Genomic DNA, 25,371 nt, shown 5'->3' with positions numbered 1-25,371 from the left:
TAGCCATAAGTGCTTTTGAGTTTTTTACCTTTATTTCAGCAAAGGGTAAGTTGCATCAGCACTCTGAAAGGAAAGCTAGCAAACTTAGTGAGTTTGGACAACAACTGAAATAGAGTTCCTTTAGTAAAAACACATTTTTGCAACATTTATGTGTCTCTCACTCTCTTTGATAGTATTATGAATAATTGATATTCAGATGTTCACTCTCCCACCTACTCACTAATTGTCTTACCATTCTCATGAAATCAATCTCAAGATCGTATAAATTATTCCCAATTATCTTTTTGCATACCATAGCAAAATGAAAAACAGTCATTGGCCTGAAATGTTAACTCTGTTTCCCTCTCCAAAGATGCTGCCTGACCTGTTAAATGTTTCCAGTATTATGTTTCTCATTTGACCTTTTAGTCTAACTTCCCACATACATTTGGGGAAAAAAGGCAGTAATTTACATGCACTTTCTTCAATTTAGGTATTATATTTGCTATTCATATCTGTTTTCGATCTATTGGAAGAGATGAATTGCGTGATCACTTTGGTAAACACTTCTATTCAATCCACAGGTGTGATCCCAACTTTCCCTTTTCTTCTACACTGTTGCAATTAAATTCAGCGGAAACTTCATGTTTATCTTCATTATACATACCTTTCAGCCTATGGTCTGAAAATTTTCATTTTTACTGATACATTCATAGGGTGTGTGTTGTTGGCAAGGCCTGCATTTGTTATGCATCCCTACTTGCTATTGATAGGTTCATGATGATCTGCTCGTTGAGCTACTGTAGTCTGTGTGGTGTAGGTATATCATCAGTTATGTAGGAGTTCAAGATTTTTGACACAGCGATGATGTAGGAACTGTGGCCTGGATTTTCCAACTGCCAGATACTCGTCCTCCAGCACGGATAGAGGTTATGCATCAGGGACCTGCAGAATCCCTGCCACAGCAGACTCAGAGAGCTGCATGAGAAATTGAAGGTTCCAATGAGCAATTCCTAAATGTCTTGAATCTTCTGAAAGTGTCCAGAGAGTTCTGCTGCAGTTCAGTAAACAGTTACTCAGAATAGGATCTTATAGGGACCTGACTGGGCTATGGCGATGATGAAATCTGTTACAGAAATTTACAAGAAGCTGGGGAGGCCGATCTTGATGTCGAGGGCGACCTTTTGCATCTGCCAAGTGGCTAGGTAGGTTTCTCGCTAGGCAGAGAGGAGGAGTTGCTGATTAAAGGAAACTATAGTTTGTTAAATGCCTTAATAACACCACAACTCATCTCAGTAATATTTAGTTTCTTTCCTTACCAAACATGACAAACAAGTTAGACGCTGAGAATTCTTGATATGAAAGTCCTGGTGACTTCTGCTCACTGCCTGCAGTAAAGGAAACATTGGACACTGGGCACGAATGTCGGGGCATTCTCCATGGATTTAAACCACATGCACCCCTTGTCCACAGATACTGGCATTAACATGTGCCAGTCTCTCAGAACTTTCATGACATGTCTCTGACTCACTTCTTGAATGCTTCTGCACTTTAATGCTGAATCTCAGACTGCACTAGCAACACTTATTGAGATGCTGCTGCAAATGCACTGCAAGCTCAAGAACACACAGCCAGCCCATGGACTGTATCTCCAGCCTGTTCACTTACTGTCCTAGCACTCACTTACTTTCAACCTCCCTAAGTTCTCACAGTCTTGCATTACCTTGCCTCTTCATGCGTTATCCCCCCCCAGCCACAAATACAGATTCATAGTACTGATGTATTGTCTTGCTATTTAGCACAGACACAAAATCAAGACATTTGTCATGGGCCTCAGCCTGTGGCAGCAGTCCTTAGTTCAGCCTTTGCTCAGGGCTCCCCAGAAGAGTGAGGCAAGAGCACCTCTGATACCAGTCCAGAGGCTTAAACATGCTCAGTCAATCACTGGGTAGTCAGAGTTAGAATGTTTTCTCCATAAGGAGTGACGAGCTGAATGTCAGGCAGATCTCATCCAGCTTTACTCTTTCTGATCTATTGGGGCTGTTTCCAACTGGAATAAGAGAGAGAGATGATAAAGGAGACAAAAGTGAGTGGGAGAGTTATTACTGATGATGCAGATGGAGAGGTGTTTGAAATGACTGAGTGGGCAGTGCACAGGATGTGCAGGGTTAATGGTGTCAAGAGTATTGGTGGGAGAGAGTGAGTGAAGAAAGATTTTGTAGACAATAGTGAGAGTGGTACAGCATAAACCATGGTGGGAGGTGAGTACATTAGCAGAGACAGAGTGAGTGTGAGGTATGAGAGAGAAGACGGTGGCCATCATGCTGGTAGAGTGGAGAAGGATATTGACCTACTTCAGAGAATTGTGGATGCTCATCTAGATGACTGAGACTAGACTGAGATGGATGACAACCTCAGACCAGTCTGGCATGATCTGGTGTCGTGGTCTCCACAGCCGGTCCCAGGAAGGATGAAGTCCCACCGCTGCACTACACTGTTCAGCAGGCTCTCCAATTCCCAGCCTGCAAACAGGCCACCACATTTTCCGTCTGTCATGTCATGTCCACAGCAAATGTCAGGAACAACGTAAGGCAGCTTCAGACTGACTGTGCTTCTTTGGGTGCTCACTGTGCTTTTAAAGATAGTGCCAAGACAGGGATACTGGCTATATCTTAGTAATGGTATGTTGTTCTGGGAGTGGTATGTGATAAAAATCCCTACAGTGTGAAAAACAGGCCCTTCAGCCCAACAGGAGCACACCAACCCTCCAAAGAGTAACCCACCCAGACCCATTACCCTACCTTTTAACTCTACATTTACTCCTGACTGATGCACCTAATCTACACATCCCTGAACACTAAGGGCAATTTGGTTAGAATCAGACGAAATGGAACCCTCTTTCCTGGGACTCAACAACCCCTCTCCGTCTGAGAACACAACATCCTCAGTCTCCCCAAGGGAACCAACAACCCTGACTTCTCCTAGCACCCAACATCCCCCATTCCCATAATCTCCCAATCTCCCAACACTTCCTTCTGCTATCTCAAGATTTGATACCCAAACCGCCAATCACAACATCTTTTGGAATCTGACATCACTACCTCCCTGCCCGTGACCTGGCACCCAGCACCAACCCAGTGCCCATAGCAGGGCATGCCATCCCCTCCTTCCCTCCCTTGAGATCCAAAACCCTTAGCTTTGCCTGGGACTTAACACCTAACACACAATACCAACCCCACTCCCTGCCACCAGATCTGACACATTCTGCTGGAATTTGATGCCCTTCTTCTCTAGCCATGACTGGGCACTGGGCACCAAACCCATGTCCGCTGCCGAAGCTGACACAACCCTCATCTCTGAGGGAGCCAACATCACCCCTCTCTGCCTGAACCAGACACAAAAACACCAGACACCACAAAACCTCCCTCCAGCCAGGAACCCAGCATACTCCCTGCTCTGACACCAAACTAGAAATCCCACTGGACAACCCACAACTCCAACAACACACTTCCCCACCCCAATCCCCCAAACCCCCAACCCTACACACCCCCGCACCCTTGACGTGACCCAACTTTCCCTTCAGAATCTTCCCCATCCACAACCGTCCCCACCATGGACAAAAAAGCTGAATCCATATGGATAGTGAAACTGACTGCCTTTGATATTCAGGCTGTATATGACCAAATATGGTATCAAGGAACACTAACAAAACTGGGCTCAGTGGGAATTAAGTTGAAAACTCTCCACTGGTTTGAATCAAACCAAGCATAAGATGGTTGTGGTTGTTGGAAATCAGTCATCTCAGTGCCAGAACATCTCTGCAGTGTTTCTCAGTGTAGTTTACTAGGCCAAAATATCTTCAGCTGCTCATCGATGACTTTCTTATGGTCAGAAATGGGAAGATTCGCTGATGACTGCAAAATGTTTAACACCATTCATGACTCCTCAGACACTGAAGCAATCCATGTCCAAACATAGCGAGACCTAGACAACATCCAGCTTTGAGGTGACAAATAACATACGTTTCACTCAAATGCCCGACAATGACTATCTCCTATAAAAGAGAACTTACCATTGCCCCTTGACATTCAATGGCCTTACCATCACTGAATCCTTCACTATCAACATCCTCGAAGTTATCATTGACCAGAAACTTAACTGAACTAATCATATAAATACTGTGGCTATAAGACCAGATCAGAGGCTACAAATCTTAAGTCAGTCAGAATCAGCATCATACAGCATGGAAACAGACCTTTTGGTCAAACCAGTTCACGTTGACCAAGCGCCCAAACTAAACTAGTCCCACTTGCCTGTGCTTGACACACATCCATTCATGTATTTGTCCATGTCTTTTAATCATTGTAATTGTACCTGCATTCACCATTTTGTCTGCTAGTTCATTCCACATAGAAACCACTTGTTGCAAAAAGGTTGCTCCTCATGTCTTCTTTAAATCTTTCTCCTCTCACCTTGAAATTATGCCCCTGAGCTTTGAACTCCCACATGGAAGGGAAAAGACCCTTGTCAGTTACGTTGTGTATACCCCTCATATTTTTATATACCTATATGAGGTGACCCCTCAACCTCCTACACTGCACTGAAAAAAGTCCCAAGGGTTGCTCAGACAATTGTTTCAAGGTGTGGTCCCTCTGTGTGGGGACCAAGAGATTGCAAAATAAGACTGTTGGAAAGACAAAGAGCTCAGACAAGGAGTGAGATACATATGGAACAAGCATATAGTTGTTGGTCTAAATGGGATATTTCTGCACTGTAGGTTCAGTGAAGGACTGACAGCCAAAGCAGACTATAAATAAATGAAAAGTGTGCCTTCATGTTTGAGTGTTTCTCAAAGTTATAAGTAACTTGAAGGTTTTATAGGAAATGACGTAAGAGGCTGGTTAAGGTGGTATTAGAGTCATCAATGTGGAAAAGAACAACAGTTTGGCCAAGGGATCACAATAAAACAAATAAATACACAATTCTGCAGATTGCACTAACATTATCCATAGAAATGTATCGTTCACCTTGTAACAATGGAAGATGCCCATTTTGCTCACTGATTTCAGCCAAATCTCAAACAGTTGAATGAAACAGATTTGGGTCACTTAACACTTTACCCATCCATCAGGCATGTTTATATGCACCAAATTCATTTGGTGGTCAAAAGCTGTGTTTGTGTCACTGAGTGGTTTACATGGGCCAGATGAGTGCCCTTTACTGACAATATATTTACAGCTTGAGAACACCTCTCCTTACCTAATCGTCCTCAACTGTAACACACTACATTAGATCCGTGCCGTAGCCAATATTAACCTCTCCAACAACATCACAAAAAAAATCTGGTCATTATTTGGATACTGTTTATGGGAGCTGCTGCTTATTAATTTGTTGCCACATTTTCGATTATATTAGTAACTATGTTTCAGAAGTACTTACAGAGTCATAGAGATGTATAGCATGGTGATACATCCTTCAGTTCAACACGTCCATGCCAACCAGACCTAAACGAATTTAGTTCCAATTGCCAACACTTGGCCCATATCCCTCTAAAACCTTCCTATTCATATCCGCATCCAGATGCCTTTTAAATGTAATTTTACCAGCCCCCACCACTTCCTCTGGCAGTTCATTCTGCACACACAACTCCATGTGAAAAGTTACCCCTTAGGTCCCTTTTAAATCTTTCCCCTCTCATAATAGAGAAAAAGACCTTGGCTATTCACCCTATCCTATACCCCTCATGATTTTATAAGGTCACTCCTCAGCCTCCAATGATCCAGAGAAAATAGCCCAGCCTACTAAGCCTCACCCTATACGTGAAGTGCTTTGAGACGTCTTAGTCATACAGTCATAGAGATATACAGCAAGGAAACAGACCCTTCCATCCAACTTGTCCATGTCGACCAGATATCCCAACCCAATCTAGCTCCACCTGCCAGCACCTGGCCCATACCTCTCCAAACCCTTCCTATTCATATAGTCATCCAAATGCCTTTTAAATATTGCAGTTGTACTAGCCTCCACCACTTCCTCTTGCAGCTCATTCCATACACGTTCCACCCTCTGCGTGAAAAAGTTGCCCCTTAGGTCTCTTTTATATCTTTCCCCTCTCACCCTAAACCTATGCCCTCTAGTTCTGGACTCACCGACCCCAGGGAAAAGACTTTGTCTATTTATCCTATCCATGTCCCTCATAATTTTGTAAACCTCTATAAGGTCACCCCTCAGCCTCCGACGCTCCAGGGAAACCAGTCCCAGCCTGTTCAGCCTCTCCCTGGAGCTCAAATCCTCCAACCCTGGCAACATCCTTGTAAATCGTTTCTGAATCCTTTCAAGTTTCACAACATCCTTCCAATAGGAAGGAGACCAGAATTGCACGCAATATCCCTACAGTGGCTTAACCAATGGCCTGTTCAGCCGCAACATGACCTCCCAACTCCTGTATTCAATACTCTGACCAATAAAGGAAAGCATACCAAATGCCTTCTTCACTATCCTATTTACCTGCGACTCTACTTTCAAGGAGCTATGAACCTGCACTTCAAGGTCTCTTTGTTCAGCAACACTCCCTAGGACCTTACCATTAAGTGTATAAGTCCTGCTAAGATTTGCTTTCCCAAAATGCAGCACCTCACATTTATCTAAATTAAATTCCATTTACCACTTCTCAGCCCATTGGCCCATCTGATCAAGATCCCGTTGTAATCTGAGGTAACCACCTTCGCTGTCCACTACACCTCCAATTTTGATGTAATCAGCAAACTTACTAACTATACCTCTTATGCTCACATCCAAATAATTTATTTAAATCATGAAAAGCAGTGGACCCAGCACCGGTCCTTGTGGCACTCCACTGGTCACAGGCCTCCTGTCTGAAACACAATCCCCCACCATTACCCTCTGGCTTCTATCTTCAAGCTAGTTCTGTATCCAAATGGTGCATTCTCCATGTATTCCATGAGGTCCGACCTTGCTCACCAGTCTCCCATGGGGTACCTTGTCAAAGTCCATATAGATTACATCTGCCATGCTGCCCTAATCAATCCTCTTTGTTACTTCCTCAAAATACTCAATCAAGTTTCTGAGACATGATTTCCCATGCATAATGCTATGTTGACTATCCCTAATCAGCCCTTGCCCTTCCAAATACATGTACATCCTGTCCCTCAGGATTCCCTCCAACAACTTGCCCACCACCGACGTCAGGCTCACTGGTCTGTAGTTCCCTGGCTTGTCCCTACCACCTTTTGTAAATAGTGGCACCATGTTAGCCAATCTCCAATCTTCCGGCTGGATGATACAAATTGATGATATAAATATCTCATTAAGAGGTCCAGCAATCACTTCTCTACCTTCCCACAGAGTTTTAGGGTACACCTGATCCACTTTTATGCAATTCAAAACATCCAGCACTTCCTCCTCTGTCATATGGATATTTTTTTCATGTCCTTTTCCACAGTAAATACTGATGCAAAATACTCGTTTAGTTTCTGCCTCATCTCCTGCGGCTTCACACAGAGGCCACCTTACTGATCTTTGAGGGGTGCTATTCTCTTCCTAGTTACCGTGTTTCCCTTAATGTATTTGTAAAAACCCTTTGGATTTTCCTTAACTATTTGCCAAAGCTATCTCATGACCTTTTTTGCCTGATTTCTCTTGAGGACACGAAGAGTTCTCAATAAACGGCAATCCATCTTTTCTATCCACAACTGGTATCAAGTGGACTAGTTCTTTATACATATCAGTTGCAGACCCTGGGCACTGCATGGTTTATGGTTTTGCTTCTCTTGAGATTTGTTGTTGAGATACTCATCTTCTGAGCAATAAAACAGATAAGCTGAAGAGCTGTTTAAACAAAGGGACATGTTTCCACGACCATCACTAACCAGAACTCATCTAAAGATCTCCACCACCATCAGCCCGCACCCTGCCTCTGCTCCACCCACCCCACCCCACCTCTCACCTCATATGAATCCCATATGGCTTATTGTAACAGTGCTGGAGGAACCCAGAAGGTCTGGCAGCACGTGGAAAGAATAAAGGTCAAGAGTTAATGTTTTGGGAATCTTCTTCCCAAACTCCACAAACTGAAGTGCCCAGGCAGATTCATTGTTTCAGCATGTTCTTGCCCATGGAAAGTATTTCTTCCCATCTTGACTTAATCTATTCTCCCATTGTCAAGTCTCTTCCCAGTTACATTCATGATTTTTTCAGACATTTTTATCGGTTTCAAAATTTCTAGTTTTCTGGTACCAGCTGCCTTCTCTTTGAGATTGACATGTAAGCCCTCTACATGGCCATCCCCATGAGGATGATCTGACAGGTTTTTTAAAAAGTCTTTCATGGGATGTGTGTATCACATCAAGAGTGTCTTTTTGAACCACTAAGGTCCCTGTGCTCTAGGTAGATCCACAATACCATTAGAAAGGGGATTCCAGGATTTTGACCTGTGACGGTGAAGGACTGGCAATATCTTTCTAAATCAGGATGACAGTGGCTTGAAAGGGACCTTACAAGTTGTGGTGTTCACATGTATCTGCTGCCCTCATCCTTCTAGATGGAAGTGGTTGTGGGTTTGGGAGGTGCTGTCTGAGGGTCTTTGGTGTATTTCTGCAGTGCATCTTGCAGATAGTACACACTGCTACTACAGTGCATTGATAGTGGAGGGAGTGGATGCTTAAGGAGTGGTGTCAATTATGCGGGAAGCTTTGTCCTGGATGGTGTCAAGCTTCTTGAGTATTCCATTACACTCCTGCCTTGGAGATGGTGGACAAGTTTTGGGGAATCAGGAGGTGTGTTACCTGTTGCAGTATTCCTAGCATCTGACCTGCTCTTATAACCACTGTATTTATATGGTGAGTCCAGCTGAGTTACTAATCAATGATACCTTTCAGGATGTTCATAGTGGGGATTTGGTGAAGCTAATATCATTGAATGTCAAGGAATCTTCAATAAGAAACAAGATAGATTGTATCTTATTGGAGATGGTCATTGCCTGGCATTTGTCTGACACAAATGTTACTTGCCACTCATCAGTCCAAGTCTGGATATTGTTCAGGTCTTGTTACTTTTGTACATGTTTCAGTACCTGAGGAGTCACAAATAGTACTGAACACTGTGTAGTCATCAGTAAACATCTGCATTCTGACATAATGAAGGGAAAGTCATTGATGAAGCAGCTCTCTGCTTCTTCCTTGAAACAGGGCCAGAACCATCTCCAACCATCACTGCTCTCCTCTGCTTGGCCAAACTTACCTGAACTTCAAACTAATTCTCCAGGTCAAATACTTGGCTTTGGGTATCCAATTGTGCCCAGTCACGTTTACCTCTTTGAGAATTACAATTCCTTGTTTATTTTCAGCACTTTATCATATTGCATTCTTGTACATCCTTAGTGTTTTAAATCAAAGATAATCATATAGTCTCAATCTAATGTACTCATTCCCAGCACCTCAACGGCAGATGTTATCATACTTTTAAAACAGCATATTATTTATTGTGCTTCTTATTTTCTGTTCACTTTTACTAATTGCAATCTTTGGAACAGTTTACTGTAGGCCTTGGCATTTGCAACCTAGCTTTTCAAGTAAAAAATCTACTTGTGCATGAAATACTTATGATTGACTTTCTTTTTTTTAGCATAGATTGTCCTTTCTACAATATGATGCAGGAACGAGAAAGCCCAAAATTGATGCTTGGATTTGGTCCTTTTATTTGCTGAGGTTATGATACTTAAAACCATAGAACATAGAACGTAGAACATTACAGTGCAGTACAGGCCCTTCGGCCCTCGATGTTGCGCTGACCTGTCATTACCAACCTGAAGCCCATTTAACCTACACTATTCCGTGTACGTCCATATGCTTGTCCAATGACGACTTAAATGTACTTAAAGTTGGCGAATCTACTACCGTTGCAGGCAAAGCATTCCATACCTTTTGTAAAGAAACTACCTCTGACATCTGTCCTATATCAATTTAAAGCTATGCCCCATCATGCTCGCCATCACCATATTTGGAAAAAGGCTCTCCCTGTCCACCCAATCTAACCCTCTAATTATCTTATATGTCTCTATTAAGTCACCTCTCAACCTTCTTCTCTCTAACGAAAACAGCCTCAAGGCCCTCAGCCTTTCCTCGTAAGATCTTCCCTCCATACCAGGCAACATCCTAGTAACTTTCCTCTGCACCCTTTCCAAAGCTTCCACATCCTTCTTATAATGTGGTGATCAGAACTGTACACAATACTTCAAGTGCGGCCGCACCAGAGTTTTGTACAACTGCAGCATAACCTCATGGATCTGGAACTCGATCCCTCTATTAATAAAAGCTAAAACACTGTATGCCTTCTTAACAACCCTGTCAGCCTGGGTGGCAACTTTCAAGGATCTGTGTACATGGACACCGAGATCTATCTGCTCATCTACACTACCAAGAATCTTACCATTAGCCCAGTACTTTGCATTCTGGTTATTCCGACCAAAGTGAATCACCTCACACTTGTCCACATTAAACTCTATTTGCCACCCCTCTGCAGCTTATCTATGTCTCTCTGTAACCTACAACTTCCTTCGTCACTATCCACAACTCCACCGACCTTAGTGTCATCTTCAAATTTACTAACTCACCCTTCTACGCCCTCATCCAGGTCGACCCTTGCGGTACACCACTGGTAACTGGACTCCAGGATGAACATTTCCCATCAACCACCACCCTCTGTCTTCTTTCAGCAAGCCAATTACTGATCCAAACTGCTATATCTCCCACAATCCCATTCCTCCGCATTTTGTACAATAGCCTGCTGAAGTCCATATACACCACATCAACTGGTTTATTCTCATCTACCTGTTTGGTCACCTTCTCAAAGAACTCAATAAGGTTTGTGAGGCACGACCTACCCTTCACAAAACCATGCTGACTATCCCTAATCAAATTATTATTTTCTAGATGATTATAAATCCTATCTCTTATAACCTTTTCCAACATTTTACCAACAACTGAAGTAAGGTTCACTGGTCTATAATTACCAGGGTTGTCTCTACTCTCCTTCTTGAACAGGGGAACCACATTTGCTATTCTCCAGTCTTCTGGCACTATTCCTGTAGACAATGACGATTTAAAGATCAATGCCAAAGGCTTGGCAATCTCCTCCCTGGCTTCCCAGATGATCCCAGGATAAATCCTAACTGGCCCAGGGGACTTATCTATTTTCACACTCTGCAGAATTTCTAATACCTCTTCCTTGTGAACCTCAATCACACCTAGTCTAGTAGCCTATATCTCAGTGTTCTCCTTGACAACATTGTCGTTTTCTAGAATGAATACTTTCAAAAAATGATCATTTAGTGCTTCCCCTATCTCCTCTGACTCCATACACAACTTCCCACTACTATCCATGATTGGCCCTAATCTTACTCTCGTCATTCTTTTATTCCTTAAATACCTATAAAAAGCCTTAGGGTTTACCCTGATCCTATCCGCCAACAACTTCTCATGTCTCCTCCTGGCTCTTCTGAGCTCTCTCTTTAGGTCTTTCCTGGCTACCTTGTAACCCTCAAGCGCCCTAACTGAGCCTTCACATCTCATCCTAACATAAGCCTTCTTCTTCCTCTTGACCAGAGATTTCACTTCCTTCATAAAACACGGCTCCCGCACTCTACAGCTTCATCCCTGCCTGTCAGGTACATACTTATCTAGGACACTCAGGAGCTTTTCCTTGAATGAGCTCCACGTTTCTAATGTGCCCATCCCCTGCAGTTTCCTTCCCCATCCTATGCTTCCTAAATCTTGCCTAATCACATCGTAATTGCCTTTTCCCCAACTGTAACTCTTGCCCAGTGGTATACACCTATCCCTTTCTATTACTAAAGTAAACATAACAGAATTGTGATCGCTATCACCAAAGTGCTCACCTACTTCCAAGTCTAACACCTGGCCGGGCTCATTACCCAGTAGCAAATCTAATGTGGCTTCTCCCCTTGTTGGCCTGTCTACATATTGTGTCAGGAAGCCCTCCTGCACACACTGGACAAAAACTGATCCATCTATAGTACTCGTACTATAGTGTTCCCAGTCAATATTTAGGAAGTTGAAGTCCCCCATGACAACTACCCTGTCTCTCTCACTCTTATTGAGAATCATCTTTACTATCCTTTGCTCTACATCTCTGGGACTATTTGGAGGCCATTAGAAAACTCCCAACAGGGTGACCTCTCCTTTCCTGTTTCTAACCTCAGCCCATACTACCTCAGTTGGCAAGTCCCCAAACATCCTTTCTGCAACTGTAATACTGTCCTTGACCAACAATGCCACACCTCCCCCTCTTTTACCGTCTTCTCTGTTCTTACTGAAATATCTAAATCCTGGAATCTGCAACAACCATTCCTGTACCTGCTCTATCCATGTCTCCGAAATGGCCACAACATCGAAGTCCCAGGTACCAACACATGCTGCATCCACCTTATTCCGGATGCTCCTGGCGTTGAAGTAGACACACTTCAAACCAACTTCTTGCTTGCCGGTGCCATCTTGCGTCCCTGAAAGTGATTTTGGACCTCCCTACTCTCAACCTTTTCTATACACGAACTATAATTTTGGTTCCCATCCCCCTGCTGGATTAGTTTAAACCCACCCCAATAGCCTTAGTGAATTCCCCCCCCCTCCCCCAGGATATTGGTACCCCTCTGGTTCAGATGAAGACCATCCTGCTTGTAGAGGTCCCACCGACCCCAGAAAGAGCCCAAATTATCAAAGAATCTAAAACCCTCCCTCCTGCACCATCCCTGTAGCAACATGTTCAACTCCTCTCTCTCCCTGTTCCTCGCCTCACTAGCATGTGGCATGGGCAACAAAACAGAGACAACTATTCTGTTCATCCTAGCTCTAAGCTTCCATCCTAGCTCCCTGAATTTCTGCCATAAATCTCCATCTCTCTTCCTACCTATGTCATTGGTGCCTATGTGGATCACGACTTGGGGCTGCTCCCCCTCCCCCTTAAGGATCCCATAAACACAGTCAGAGACATCACGAACCCTGGTACCTGGGAGGCAACACACCAACCGTGAGTCTATCTCATCCCCACAGAACCTCCTATCTGTCCCCCTAACTATGGAGTTCCCAATGACTACTGCTCTGCTCATCTTCCTCCTTCCCTTCTGAGTAGCAGGGACAGACTTTGTGCCAGAGCCCTGTGCCCCACTGCTTTCCCCTGGTAAGTTGTACCCCCAACAGTATCCAAAATGGTATACTTATTGTTGAGGGGAATGGCCACAGCGAATCCCTACACTACCTGCCGGTTCCCTTTCCATCCCCTGACTGTAACCCATCTGCCTTTTTCTTGTACCTGAGGACTGACTATCTCCCTGTAACTCCTCTCAATAACCCCCTCTGCCTCCCGAATGATCCGAAGTTCATCCAGCTCTAGCTCCAGTTCCCTAACGTGGTTTTCGAGGAGCTGGAGTTGGGTGCACTTCCCACAGATGTAGCCAGCAGGGACACTAGTGGTGACCCTTACCTCACACATTCTGCAGGAGGAACATTCAACTGCCCTAACCTCCATTCCCACTATTCTAAATTCCCAAAGAGACTGTTGAAAAATAAGGAATAAAAAATAAACTTGTTACCTTACCAATCTGGCGCACAGAACCTTTTTTTTGGTTAGAGGAGAAGGATGGGTGGGAGACACTACCCGAGAGTGTTTTGGGTAACGCAACCACACAAATATTTGACTTCCCAGAAGTCCTTCGCTCCTCCCTCGCACCTCTTGGCAAATGGAGTTGGATTATATAATTAAATCGAATTTGAACAGTTACAAAAAAAATCAGAATTTCTTGGTCTGTATGCAAGATTTCTCTTTATTAAAAAAGTACAGGTGAAAGACTGCAGCCCACCATGGGGCAACTGCAATAACGTATTCATCCCAGCTGCAAACATTGATATCTAGTTTTGTAATTTGCAATTACATGGTGTTGTTCAATCATGTATCGAGCGTTGCCACCTAGCTATTGAAGTTGGCTAGGTAAAGCAAAACATAACGAACAGTATTTTTCACCAGCACCTCTAAAAGCAGGCTTGCAACAGCAGTCATAAATGCTACCTCTGGATATTAATTTCTGTGTTCAGATTCCACAGCAGGTTTTGCAGTTTGAAGATTAACTATTTTCATACAGGTATGCATGTGCTGACCAATTGCATCATGTTCTGGTGCTGTATAATCTATGCACAATTATCTAGGATTCTAAGAGGAATGGATGGACTTCAGAACACAAGCCAAGTTCAGTGATTAAGGTATAATCTTAGAGGTTGCAACATTTAAAAACAAACAGTATTATAAAACACTGACATTAGCTCTAACCTCTTGATATTTGCTTTTTGATTATTCAATCATGATTGGCAATGTAGTTAGGGTACCAACTGAAAACAGTCACTGAGTAATGCAAGCAACAACTTCTGATTGGTCAAAGTTTCTAATATAATGTGTTGTGTGCAGTATTACAGAGAGAAACACAATACCTAGGTGATAAGTGAATCAACCAAAGACAATTAGAAGGTTTCTTTTAGGTATTTGAAACAAAAATGAAGGATTTAGCAAGAAAAAAGAAAAATCTTGCAGCATGTAACACAGCTCCTGACTCCCCAAAGCTTATCCACCAGCTGCAAGGCACAAGTCAGGAGTGTGATGGAATAAGTCCCATTTGCTTGGATGGATGCAGGTCTAACAACACTCAAGAATCTTGACACCATTCAGGACAAAGCAGTTTGTTTGACCAGCACCACATTCATAAATATTCATTCCCTATCACTACATCAGTACCATCTACAAGATGCCCTGTAGAAAGTCACCAATCTCCTTCGGCAGCATCTTCCAAACCTGTGACCATTACCATCTAGAAGGACAAATGCAGCAGTTACATGGGAACACAACCGACTGCAAGTTCCCTTGCAAGCACTCACCATATTTACATATATTGCCATTTGTTCAGTGACTTTGGGAAGGGAGGTCACCAAGGGCTTTTGCCTGAAACATTGATTCTCCTGCTCCTCGGATGCTGCCCGACCTGCTGTGCTTTTCCAGTGCCATACTCTCAATCACCTTCTCAAAGGCAACTGGGGAGGGGCAATGCCCACATCCCATGAAAGAATTTAAAAATCTGAAGTTTCTGTCAAAGATGAGCCCCAGGATGTTTTGGTGGGAGATCAATGTATGACACTATAATGTAATACTGTAGAAATGTCACTGAATGTCAAGTGGTAATGGTCTCTGTTTGGTCCGAGGCTTTACTTCACAAAATGTGAAATGTATGTTACTTGAAAAGTGTGAGCCAAAGATTAAGTGTTGTTCAGGCCTTTTTACACGAGAGCACAGATTGCTTCATTAGCTGAAGAGATCTGATGGAACGAAACTCTGTGCAATCATCAGTGAACTTTACAAATAGTATTTTGCATCAGTGTTTACTGTGGAAAAGGACACGGAAGATATAGAATGTAGTGAAATAGAAGGTGACATTTTGAAAAATGTCCATATTACAGAAGAGGAAGTGTTGGATGTCTTGAAAAACATAAAAGTGGATAATTCCTCAGGACCTAATCAGGTGTACCCTAAAACTCTGTGGAAAGCTAGGGAAGTGACTGCTGGGCCCCTTGCTAAAATATTTGTATCATCTATAGTCACAGGTGAGGTGCCGTAAGACTGGAGGATGGTTAACGTGATGCTACTGTTTAAGAAAGGCGGTAAGGACACACCAGAGAACTATAGACCAGTGAGCCTGACTTCGGTGGTGGGCAAATTGTTGGAGGTAATCCTAAGGGACAGGATGTACATGCATTTAGAAAGGCAAGGACTGATTAGGGATAGTCAACATGGCTTTGTGTGTGGGAAATCATGTCTCACAAACGTGAATGAGTTTTTTGAAGAAGTAGCAAAGAGGATTGATGAGGGCAGAGCAGTGGACGTGATCTATATAGACTTCAGTAAGGTGTTCAACAAAGTTCCCCATGGGAAACTGCTTAGCAAGGTTAGATCTCATGGAATACAGGGAGAACTAGCCATTTGGATACAGAACTGGCTTGAAGGTAGAAGCCAGAGGGTAGTGGTGGAGGGTTCTTTTTCAGAGAGGAGGCCTGTGACCAGTGGAGTGCCACAAGGATCAGTGCTGGGTCCTCTACTTTTTGTCATTTATGTAAATGATTTGGATGTGAGCATAGGAGGTATAGTTAGTAAGTTTGCAGATGACACCAAAATTAGAGGAGTAATGGACAGCGAAGAGGGTTACCTCAGATTACAATGGGATCTTGATCAGATGGACCAATGGGCTGAGGAGTGGCAGATGGAGTTTAATTTAGATAAATGTGAGGTGCTGCATTTTAGGAATGCAGGACTTATACACTTAATGGTAAGGTTCTAGGGAGTGTTGCTAAATAGAGAGACCTTGGAGTGCATGCTCATAGCTCCTTGAAAGTGGAATAGCAGGTAGATAGGATAGTGAAAAAGGCGTTTGGTATGCTTTCCTTTATTGGTCAGAGTATCAAGTACAGGAGTTGGGAGGTCATGTTGCGGCTGTACAGGACATTAGTTAGGCCACTTTTGGAATATTGCATGCAATTCTAGTCTCCTTCCTATCGGAAGGATATTGTGAAACCTGAAAGGGTTCAGAAAAGATTTACAAGGATGTTGCCAGGGTTGGAGGATTTGAGCTATAGGGAGGGTTGAATAGGCTAGGGCTGTTTTCCCTGGAGCGTCAGAGGCTGAGGGGTGACCTTTGTTGAGGTTTATAAAATTATGAGGGGCATAGATAGGATAAATTGACAGAGTCTCTTCCCTAGGGTGGGGAGGTCCAGAACTGGATGGCATAGTTTTAAGCTGAGAGGGGAAGGATATAAAAGAGACCTAAGGTCAGCTTTTTCATGGTGGTGCATATATGGAATGAGCTGCCATAGGAAGTGGTGGAGGCTGGTATAATTGCAACATTTAGAAGGCATTTGGATGGGTTTGGAAGGATATGGGCCGGGTGCTGGACGGTGAGACTAGATTAAGTTGGGATATCTGGTCGGCATGGACGGGTTAGACCGAAGGGTCTGTTTCCATGCTGTACATCTGAATGACTCTATGACTCTATTTGCTGCTTCCAACATTATAACAAGGGAATGTTATTAAGAAATTTTGAGATACTCTTGCAGCAATGTCCAGTGGTTGAGATGACTTGTCTCCAACATCGAAAACCATCTTCCACAATTCTAGTTATGATTCCAACGAGCAAAGAGTTTTCCCTGTCATCCCCATTGACTTCAGTTTTCCTAGGACTCTTTGATGGTCAACTAGAGCTTTATTATAAAATGCAGCATTTATCCATGTTGTAATAAATGCATTTTCTTGGATCTATTAGCGCTCAGTGACCTGGCAGCTTGTTGAGGCAATAACATTTGTGCCGAATGTGTTTCAATGCTGGTTATATTGTTCCTTGCCAGAATCAAGGGTGGAGTTTTGGAGAGATCTTTAATAGGTTACTCAAAGCAGTTCAACAGTTAGTTTTAGTCAGAGAGCAGATGAAGCCAGAGAAGTTAACTCCATATTCTGAAAGTGTTGCTGATAGCTGGCTGCACACAACTGGGGCAATCTATGGTTGATGTAATATTGAAATTGAGTTTGACAGCAGAAAAGATCTTTGAGGGGGACATCTGACAGAGAGGGTAGATAGGAGCAGACTGGATGGATGGATTGGACTGTTGGGGGAATGGGGAATATCAAAGGGGCTTCTTCCGTTCTCCTGCCCACAACCCTTTAATTAATGAAACCTCCCAGCTTCCGCTCCCCACGCAAACCTCTGGTTCTCTCCAGAGTGTCAATGCCAGACTCATTACTCTCCCCCCTGCCATGAACATGATGAGGATGTGGGGACACCACATCCTCTATGTATGCGGCGAGTACTCATGTGACTCGGCCAAAGTTGTCTGTCTCATATGCTGCAGGCAAGGATGCCCTGAGGCATTATACATTGGCGAGACCAAGCAGATGCTTTGACAATGCGTGAAGGGACACTGTGCAATAATCGTCAGACAGGGATGTCCCCCAACCTGCCCTCCTCCCCCCAGTCAGGTAACACTTCAGTGGTCAGGGACATTCGGCCTTAGATCTTCAGGTGACCGTCCTTCAAGGTGGACTTTGGGAAATGCAACAATGCTGAGTGGCCAAGAAGAGGCTGATAGCCAAGTTTGATACCCATGAGGATGGCCTCAACCAGACCCAGGGTTCATGTCACACTACAGGTGACCCCACTGCACTATACACTCTCACACACAAGCACACATACACACACACACACCCTTACAAACTCTCACACTCACACAGACCTTCTCTCATGTACAGTCTCTCAGACACACACACTGGCATCCCCCGCACTCACATCCACATTCATGCATAGGCTTACTCTGTCACACTCACACACAGACTCTACAGAGCATGCACATATGCAAATACACACAAGCATGCACATACACACACTCTCTCTCTCTCTCTGTCTTCCTTACATGCACGCACAAACACATATTGGTCTATGCGGTGAATTTTCAATTGTGGAATTGTACTTGCAGGTACATTCTATTTTGCTCAAAAAGCACACAATCTGCAGGCAGTCAATACATGTGACATTTTATAAATCCCTACTTTGGAAATAGAACCAGTCTGACTCAAGATTGGCATACAGAGACAGACCCTTAAACTCACACCTTTAATGCATTGTCTGAGCTGAGACAATGTTATCTTTAGTTATCTCAGGAATGTGATTTGAAAGAAATTCTGGGATTTACATATTAATGAATCTAAACCTGCAACCCATTCTAAAAGATGAAAAACTTAACAACAATCTTGGTTTGTTCAATATATCGTATCAGTTGCATGAAACTGTGATCTTGTGCTCTAAATTCTGTGTCTCATGATCCTGCCCCACTAGCTACCTGATAAAGGAGCAGTGCTCCAAAAGCTAGTACTTCCAAATAAATCTGTTGGACTAAAGCCTGATGTTGTGTGATTTTTAACTAGGGTAGTGATGGCATTGTAGTAATGATACAAGACGACTAATCGAGAATGCCAGGCTAATGCTCTCTGGCCAGGTGCTGAAAACCCTCCATGGCAAATGGTGAAATTTGAATTCAATAAAAATGTTATTAAAAATTGCCTAATGATAACTATGTAACCATTATTACAAAATCCCATTGGGTTCATTTTTGCCTTTTAGAGAAGTAAATTTGACTTCCTTACCTAGTCTGGTTTATATCTGACTCCAGATCCACAACAATGTCATTGACTCTTAATTATCCTCTGGACAATTAGGGATGGGCAATAAATGCTAGCCAAGCCAGAGACACCCACATCCCACAAAGAAATAAAAAAAATGTCACTACAGGAAAAAAAAATTATAATGTAGATTTTAAATATGTATATTGCTGGTATAATTTTCTGGAACTAAAATTAACAAAAATTCAAAGGGCATATTTAAAATCTCTATCCATTGAAAATATGTAATCAGATCATTATTAGATTTAGTTATATTTTAGCTTTATCAATGAGGTTTAAGTTAAGTTCTGCCTTTTTAATTATGGAAAATGTCAAATAATGACCTGAAGAACTAGTGATTGTCAGTAATTTGCTCGAATGCACACTGCAAGAACTGTTACTGAAATTCTCCATTACAAGAATGATTTTCAATCATTTAACACATAACTGAGAACCTTTGTATATACTGACAATTTCCCCTTATTGTAAAGCAGCTAATCCATCTTAAAAGGTCTAACAAGTTCTGATGCTGTTGCCTAAAACCATATAATTCACACATGTACGAATACACTAATGAATTAATTCCTAAAGAAATACCCAAAATTCAATTTATCAAACATCCATCACAAGATACAATTACTTCTGCATGATGCATCATTCGACTATCTTCAATGTTTTACTAATAGCTTTTTATGAAACAAAAAGCAATAAAAACACAAGCAGTTTATGAGAAAACCTTTCATTTTAAAACATGAACATTAAAGGAAAGCATTATGTGAACCAGCATTATGGTTCAATATTAGTCCAGGGGCTTGGAAATGGTCTTTGGCCATTTGGGACAGTAAGGGTCAGGACTTCATTATCTCTACATTGTGTGATGTGGGCCATAGTCATTCCTGCAGTTCCTATTCAAACAGTTTGGGGATTCCTGATAAGCTGGTAAGGGCCAGCTGTACAGATATCTGTCAGGGGTCTGGTCAGTCATCAGTTACCTTGTGTGAAGTCATCTTTTATTGTCTGTAAATGATTTGATTATGATGAGGCCACATTGCTGTTTAATCCTAACTGCAAGTACATTTTATCTCACTCTGCTTTTTCTATACAGTTTATATTTTTGAATAAAAGTTAACATTACAAAGATTTGGAAGTCTTGCCAACATTCAATGCTCCCTCATAGCAACATTTCATGCTTGTATGGGAGGAGAGGTAAGGACAGCCATCATTCAGACAAGGTTAGAAAATTATGATATAACTCTTCTTTGAACAGTTAACTCTATATTTCTCTCCACACATGCTGCCAGACCAGCAGATTATGTTTTTATTTCAGATTTCTAGTATCTGCAATATTTTGCTTTAATTAGAATGTTGCGTGATGCTAAAAATGGCTAGCCTCTCTATCTTAATTTTTGTAGTTGCAACTGAAATGACATTCATGTACATAGCTAATGATGAAAAGTGAAAATATATTTACAAATATGACAATGTATTTGTAATAAAATTTCAATTTTGCCAACTCTATACCCCTCATAGATCATCTTCTTTCTTTCTCTCAAACTATGACAAGATGCAGTTCTGGTGTCTGAACTTGGCATGGATTTTGTCCTATAACGGAGCCTGCTGACCTTGGTGAATTGGGCAGGTGACCCTAGACATGTTTGAGGCTCAAGGGCTCAGATAAGCTGAGTGAGAACAAGGTTCTTCATCTCACTGGCCCTTATCATTGACACTGACCACCGACATCTCTAGCAATAGAGTATACGTCTGTGCATATTTCCAGCTGACTCTGAGACTACTGATCCTGGCTCTCCACAGCAGCCATCAACATGTCCACGGAGGCAGCTAGATGCTCACATGCCTGGGGTTGGTGTAGTCCTGCAACACTTTGGTCAGTTTGCTCAGTGCCTTTGATTGCCTGCTACTCCTGTGCATGCCTGTGCATTTGGATAAAGTTGTGAATATCCAACACCTTGACGTCCTCTCACCTGTCTGGTGAAGGTGCCTGGTCTCTGGTAGTCCTTTATGTGCCAGTAACCTGGACTATTGTTTGCAGTTGTTGTCTCCTTACCTGTGAAAAGATATACTTGCCATAGAGTGAGTGCACTCAAGATTCACTCACTGATTCCTGGGATGACATGCTTGTCATATGAGGAGACTTTGGGTTTACTGGGCTCGTATTCACAGGAATTTAGAAGGATGAGAGAGAACTCATTGAAATGTACAAAAATCTAACAGAGTTGAACTAATTGGATGCAGGGATGATGCTTCCTTTACCCTGGGGAACACCACACCTCGGATACTGTGAAGCTTTGCTCTCCTTATTTAAAGAAGGATATAAATGTGTTAGAGGTAATTCAAAGAAGGGTTAATAGATAGCTAATATAAGCAGATTATGTACGAGCAATTATTAGACAGGCTGGGTTTGTTTTCAGTGGAGTGAGTACACAGAGAATTAGTTTGATTGAAGGCGTTTATAAACTTGTCAAGGTGGATGTGACAAGAATATTTCCTCTTGTAGGTGGATCCAGAAGTAGGGGATAATATTTGAAAAGTAGAGGTTGCCTTTTAGAACAGAAGTGAGGCAATTTTTTTTTCCCCTCCGAGGATTGTGCAATTTCATTGAATATTTTTAATAGAGACATACATAGATTCTTGTTAAGCAAGAGGATCAAAGATAATTGGGGATGGATGCAAATGTGGAATTTGAAACACAAACAGATCAGCCATGATCCTTCTGAATGGCAGAAGGACTGAACGATCCATTTAATTCATATATTCATCTTGCCTAATCTTGACAAACCCTTTGGGAGAGAGGAACATTTGGTGCTGATACTCATGAAACCAGTTGGTGGTGGGAAGAAGTATCAGAACAATAATTTTGTCTCTTTACCAGTTTGACTCAGTACAATGTCAGAAATGAGTGTTTTGTCGTGACAGCAAGCTCAGCAACTTTAGTTTCAGTTGTGATGTAACTGTTTGCAATTAGGATTTTGGCTCTATTTTGAGACACCCACAAAAAGGCTGCAAGATAGTTTTTCCAATGGATCCCACTGATGTTAGTAATCCTGGTAAATCATGTCACATAAAGTTCATTGAGTGTCCCCATACAGTTTCCCACCCTCACCAAACGTCACACCATCCTAACCACCACCCCCCCTCCCAAATACCACCTCCATGCCCATAGCAACCAAACTATAGCAGGGCCAGAAATAGGGACTAGTATTTGTTATGGCTGACTGAAGTCCAGAATAGTACAAGGCATTTGAATTGTTACAAAGATATTCACATTCAATGCTTTTCCCCCTCACTTTGTTTCTTTATACTCTTCAAATGACAAAGTGATCAGTTGATGTTTACCTGCTTGGTGACATCCTTCCTCCACGGTGCCACATCCTGTCCATCACACCATCCATTTCGGCCGTACAACCATGTGCCATGCTCATTTGGGACCACACCATTCAAAACCTGGTTAGCACAACCTAAAGGCATACCTATGTGAAATAAATTTCATATTTTATATTTGATATTATGTTCAGGGTGTACATAAAGCATCTAAAGGTCTGCATTTGCTTTTTGCAATAGTAGCTAAGATATTCACCACAACTGAGGGACCCAGCAAGCCCATTTGCATCAAAGTCTGGAAGCTGTATGCTGGAGGATGCTCCAAAGGAGCTCACTCTCTTCCTATTCCTAAAATGGCATATGCCTTTCATTGAGAATATTAACTACTTGCCCTTAACTGAATATTGTGGCTACAAGTTTAAAGAAGAGAGGTTATGCACTCTGCAACAGGTGTCTTAGATCTGAACTGACAAGGTATTTCTACCAATTACAGGCCTCAAAAGAGGAATATAATGGAGCAGTCACCACTCAGTTAGGTGGTTGCAAGTTCAAAGCTATCTATAAACTTTCTCTGGAGAACGCTCAAAACTGCCAACAACAGATCTATTCACTCATTTTGTGACACTAATATAGGCTCTATAGTCACCCTCTTCATCAGCTATGTACTATGATTTAATATATGATCTACAGGAATACACTGCAGTGCTTTAGCAGCACCTACATTCCCTGAAACCCCCACAATTGGGAATGACAGGTGGTCAAAATTCATGTCAATGTCAAGAATAAGGATAACCAGAGTTGGGGAAAAATGCACTCTTATAAGAATCTCAAATAAGACCTTAGAAAACATAGTTGTGTGAGCCATTATCATTATTAGCATTTTATATTTTAAAAAGAAGCATAGCTCATAGCAAAACATGGAAACTATGCAGCCAATTTTTTCAAAGTACTGCTTTCTCTTTAGATATCTACAACACAATTTGGTCTTTCAAAACAGATAATTGTTGATATGTGTACACCCCTGCTTCTCCTTGAATTTTCACCTACTATTTCCTGGACAATTAACTATAAGAGGCATGCTCTTGCAAAACAGCATCCAATATTAAAACCAGGCACATCCTATAAAAAATCGTGAAAGTGCTTATCAACATTTGCCATTGTTTACCATTTAAAAGAGGCTGCCACCTGCATAATAACGCATTACAAAGATTTTTTGCAAGAATGAATCCATTACTTTTAATGAGGTTGAGTTCTAAATAGTTGCTCAGCATTCACTAAATTTATTAGAAAAAAGAAATTACTAATAAAATTTTAAAGCTGTGTGATTTTAACAGTCTGTTTTTTACATTAATGCAATGGATCATAAGTTATTCACATCTCTAGAGAATTTTATTGTCTTCCCTCATTGGACAGAAAAGAACAGTTCTGTCATATATCTGTGAAATAAGACTTCCCTTTATTTAAGATGTCTTTCTTCTTCTTAACTGAGAGTTTCTGTTCTCTAGTGAAGTCAAAACATCTTACAATACATGCTATGATTCCCCAACTTACTGTCTAGGCTCAGCTTGATATCAACTCTTGGCAATCACTCAATAGGGCAGAATTTTCCCCTCCCTGATGCAGGTAAGGGAAGTAGTCAGAGGGGAGATAATTGGGTGAAAGGGTCCATTGGCAATCTCCTTAACCCACCATCGATTAAGGCCCTTGCATACTTACTTAAGGGCCTTAACTCATCAGGTCCCCAATTTAGATTTTCACAGAAGACAAGAATCATACAGGACATAGAACATAGAATGTTACAGTGCAGTACAGGCCCTTCAGCCCTCGATTTTGCACCGACCTGTGAAAATAATCTGATGCCCATCTAGCCTACACCGTTCCATCATTATCCATTTATATGTCCAATGCCCAATTAAATGCCCGTAATGTTGGCGAGTCTACTACTGTTGCAGGCAGGCCGTTCCACACCCTTACTCTGAGTGAAGAAACTACCCTTACTATCTACCTAAATCTATCACCCCTCAATTTAAAGCTATGTCCCCTCATGTTAGCCTTCACCATCCAAGGAAAAAGGCTCTCACTGTCCACCCCATCTAACTTTCTGATTATCTTATATGTCTCGATTAAGTCACCTCTCAACCTTCTTCTCTCCAATGAAAACAGCCTCAGTTGCCTCAGCCTTTCCTCATAAGAACTTCCTTCCATACATGGCAACATCCTAGAAAAACTCCTCTGAACCCTCTCCAAAGCTTCCACATCCTTCCCATAATGTGGTGACCAGAACTGTACACAATACTCCAGGTACAGCCTTACCAATGTCTTGTACAGCTGAAGCATGACCTCATGCCTCCAAAACGCAATCCCCCTACCAATAAATGCCAACACACTATACGCCTTCTTAACAACCTGGATGGCAACTTTCAGGGATTTGTGGACCAGGACACCAAGATCTCTCTGTTCATCTACACTTCCAAGAATTTTACCATTAGCCCAGTACTCTGCAATCCTGTTACTTCTTCCAAAGTGAACTACCTCACACTTTTTCACATTAAACTCCATTTGCCACTTCTCAGCCCAGTTCTGCATCATATCCATATCACTCTGTAACACACAACATCCTTCGACATTATCCACAACTCTGCCTTCCTTAGTGTCATCCGCAAATTGACTAATCCATCTTTCTATGCCCACATCCAGATCATTTATAAAAATGACAAACTGCAGTGGCCCCAAAATAGATCCTTGCGGCACACCACTGGCAACTGAACTTCAGGATGAACATTT

At 42.2% G+C, this 25,371-nt stretch overlaps 1 protein-coding gene across 1 annotated transcript in view; it reads right to left on the bottom strand.

Moving 5' to 3' along the window:
• LOC140480501 (uncharacterized) overlaps positions 1-25,371 on the bottom strand; it is a 233,358-nt gene that overhangs the window by 1,661 nt on the left and 206,326 nt on the right. Inside the window, exon 12 of the mRNA XM_072575443.1 lies at positions 22,603-22,736. Coding sequence (XP_072431544.1) covers positions 22,603-22,736 — 134 coding nt within the window. The remainder of the gene's footprint in view (positions 1-22,602; positions 22,737-25,371) is intronic.

Source organism: Chiloscyllium punctatum, chromosome 8 (genome assembly GCF_047496795.1).
Source record: "Chiloscyllium punctatum isolate Juve2018m chromosome 8, sChiPun1.3, whole genome shotgun sequence".
Classification (NCBI taxonomy): Eukaryota; Metazoa; Chordata; class Chondrichthyes; order Orectolobiformes; family Hemiscylliidae; genus Chiloscyllium; species Chiloscyllium punctatum.
The sequence above is the reverse complement of the archived record's forward strand: the minus strand, read 5'-3'. Positions and strand labels throughout refer to the sequence as shown.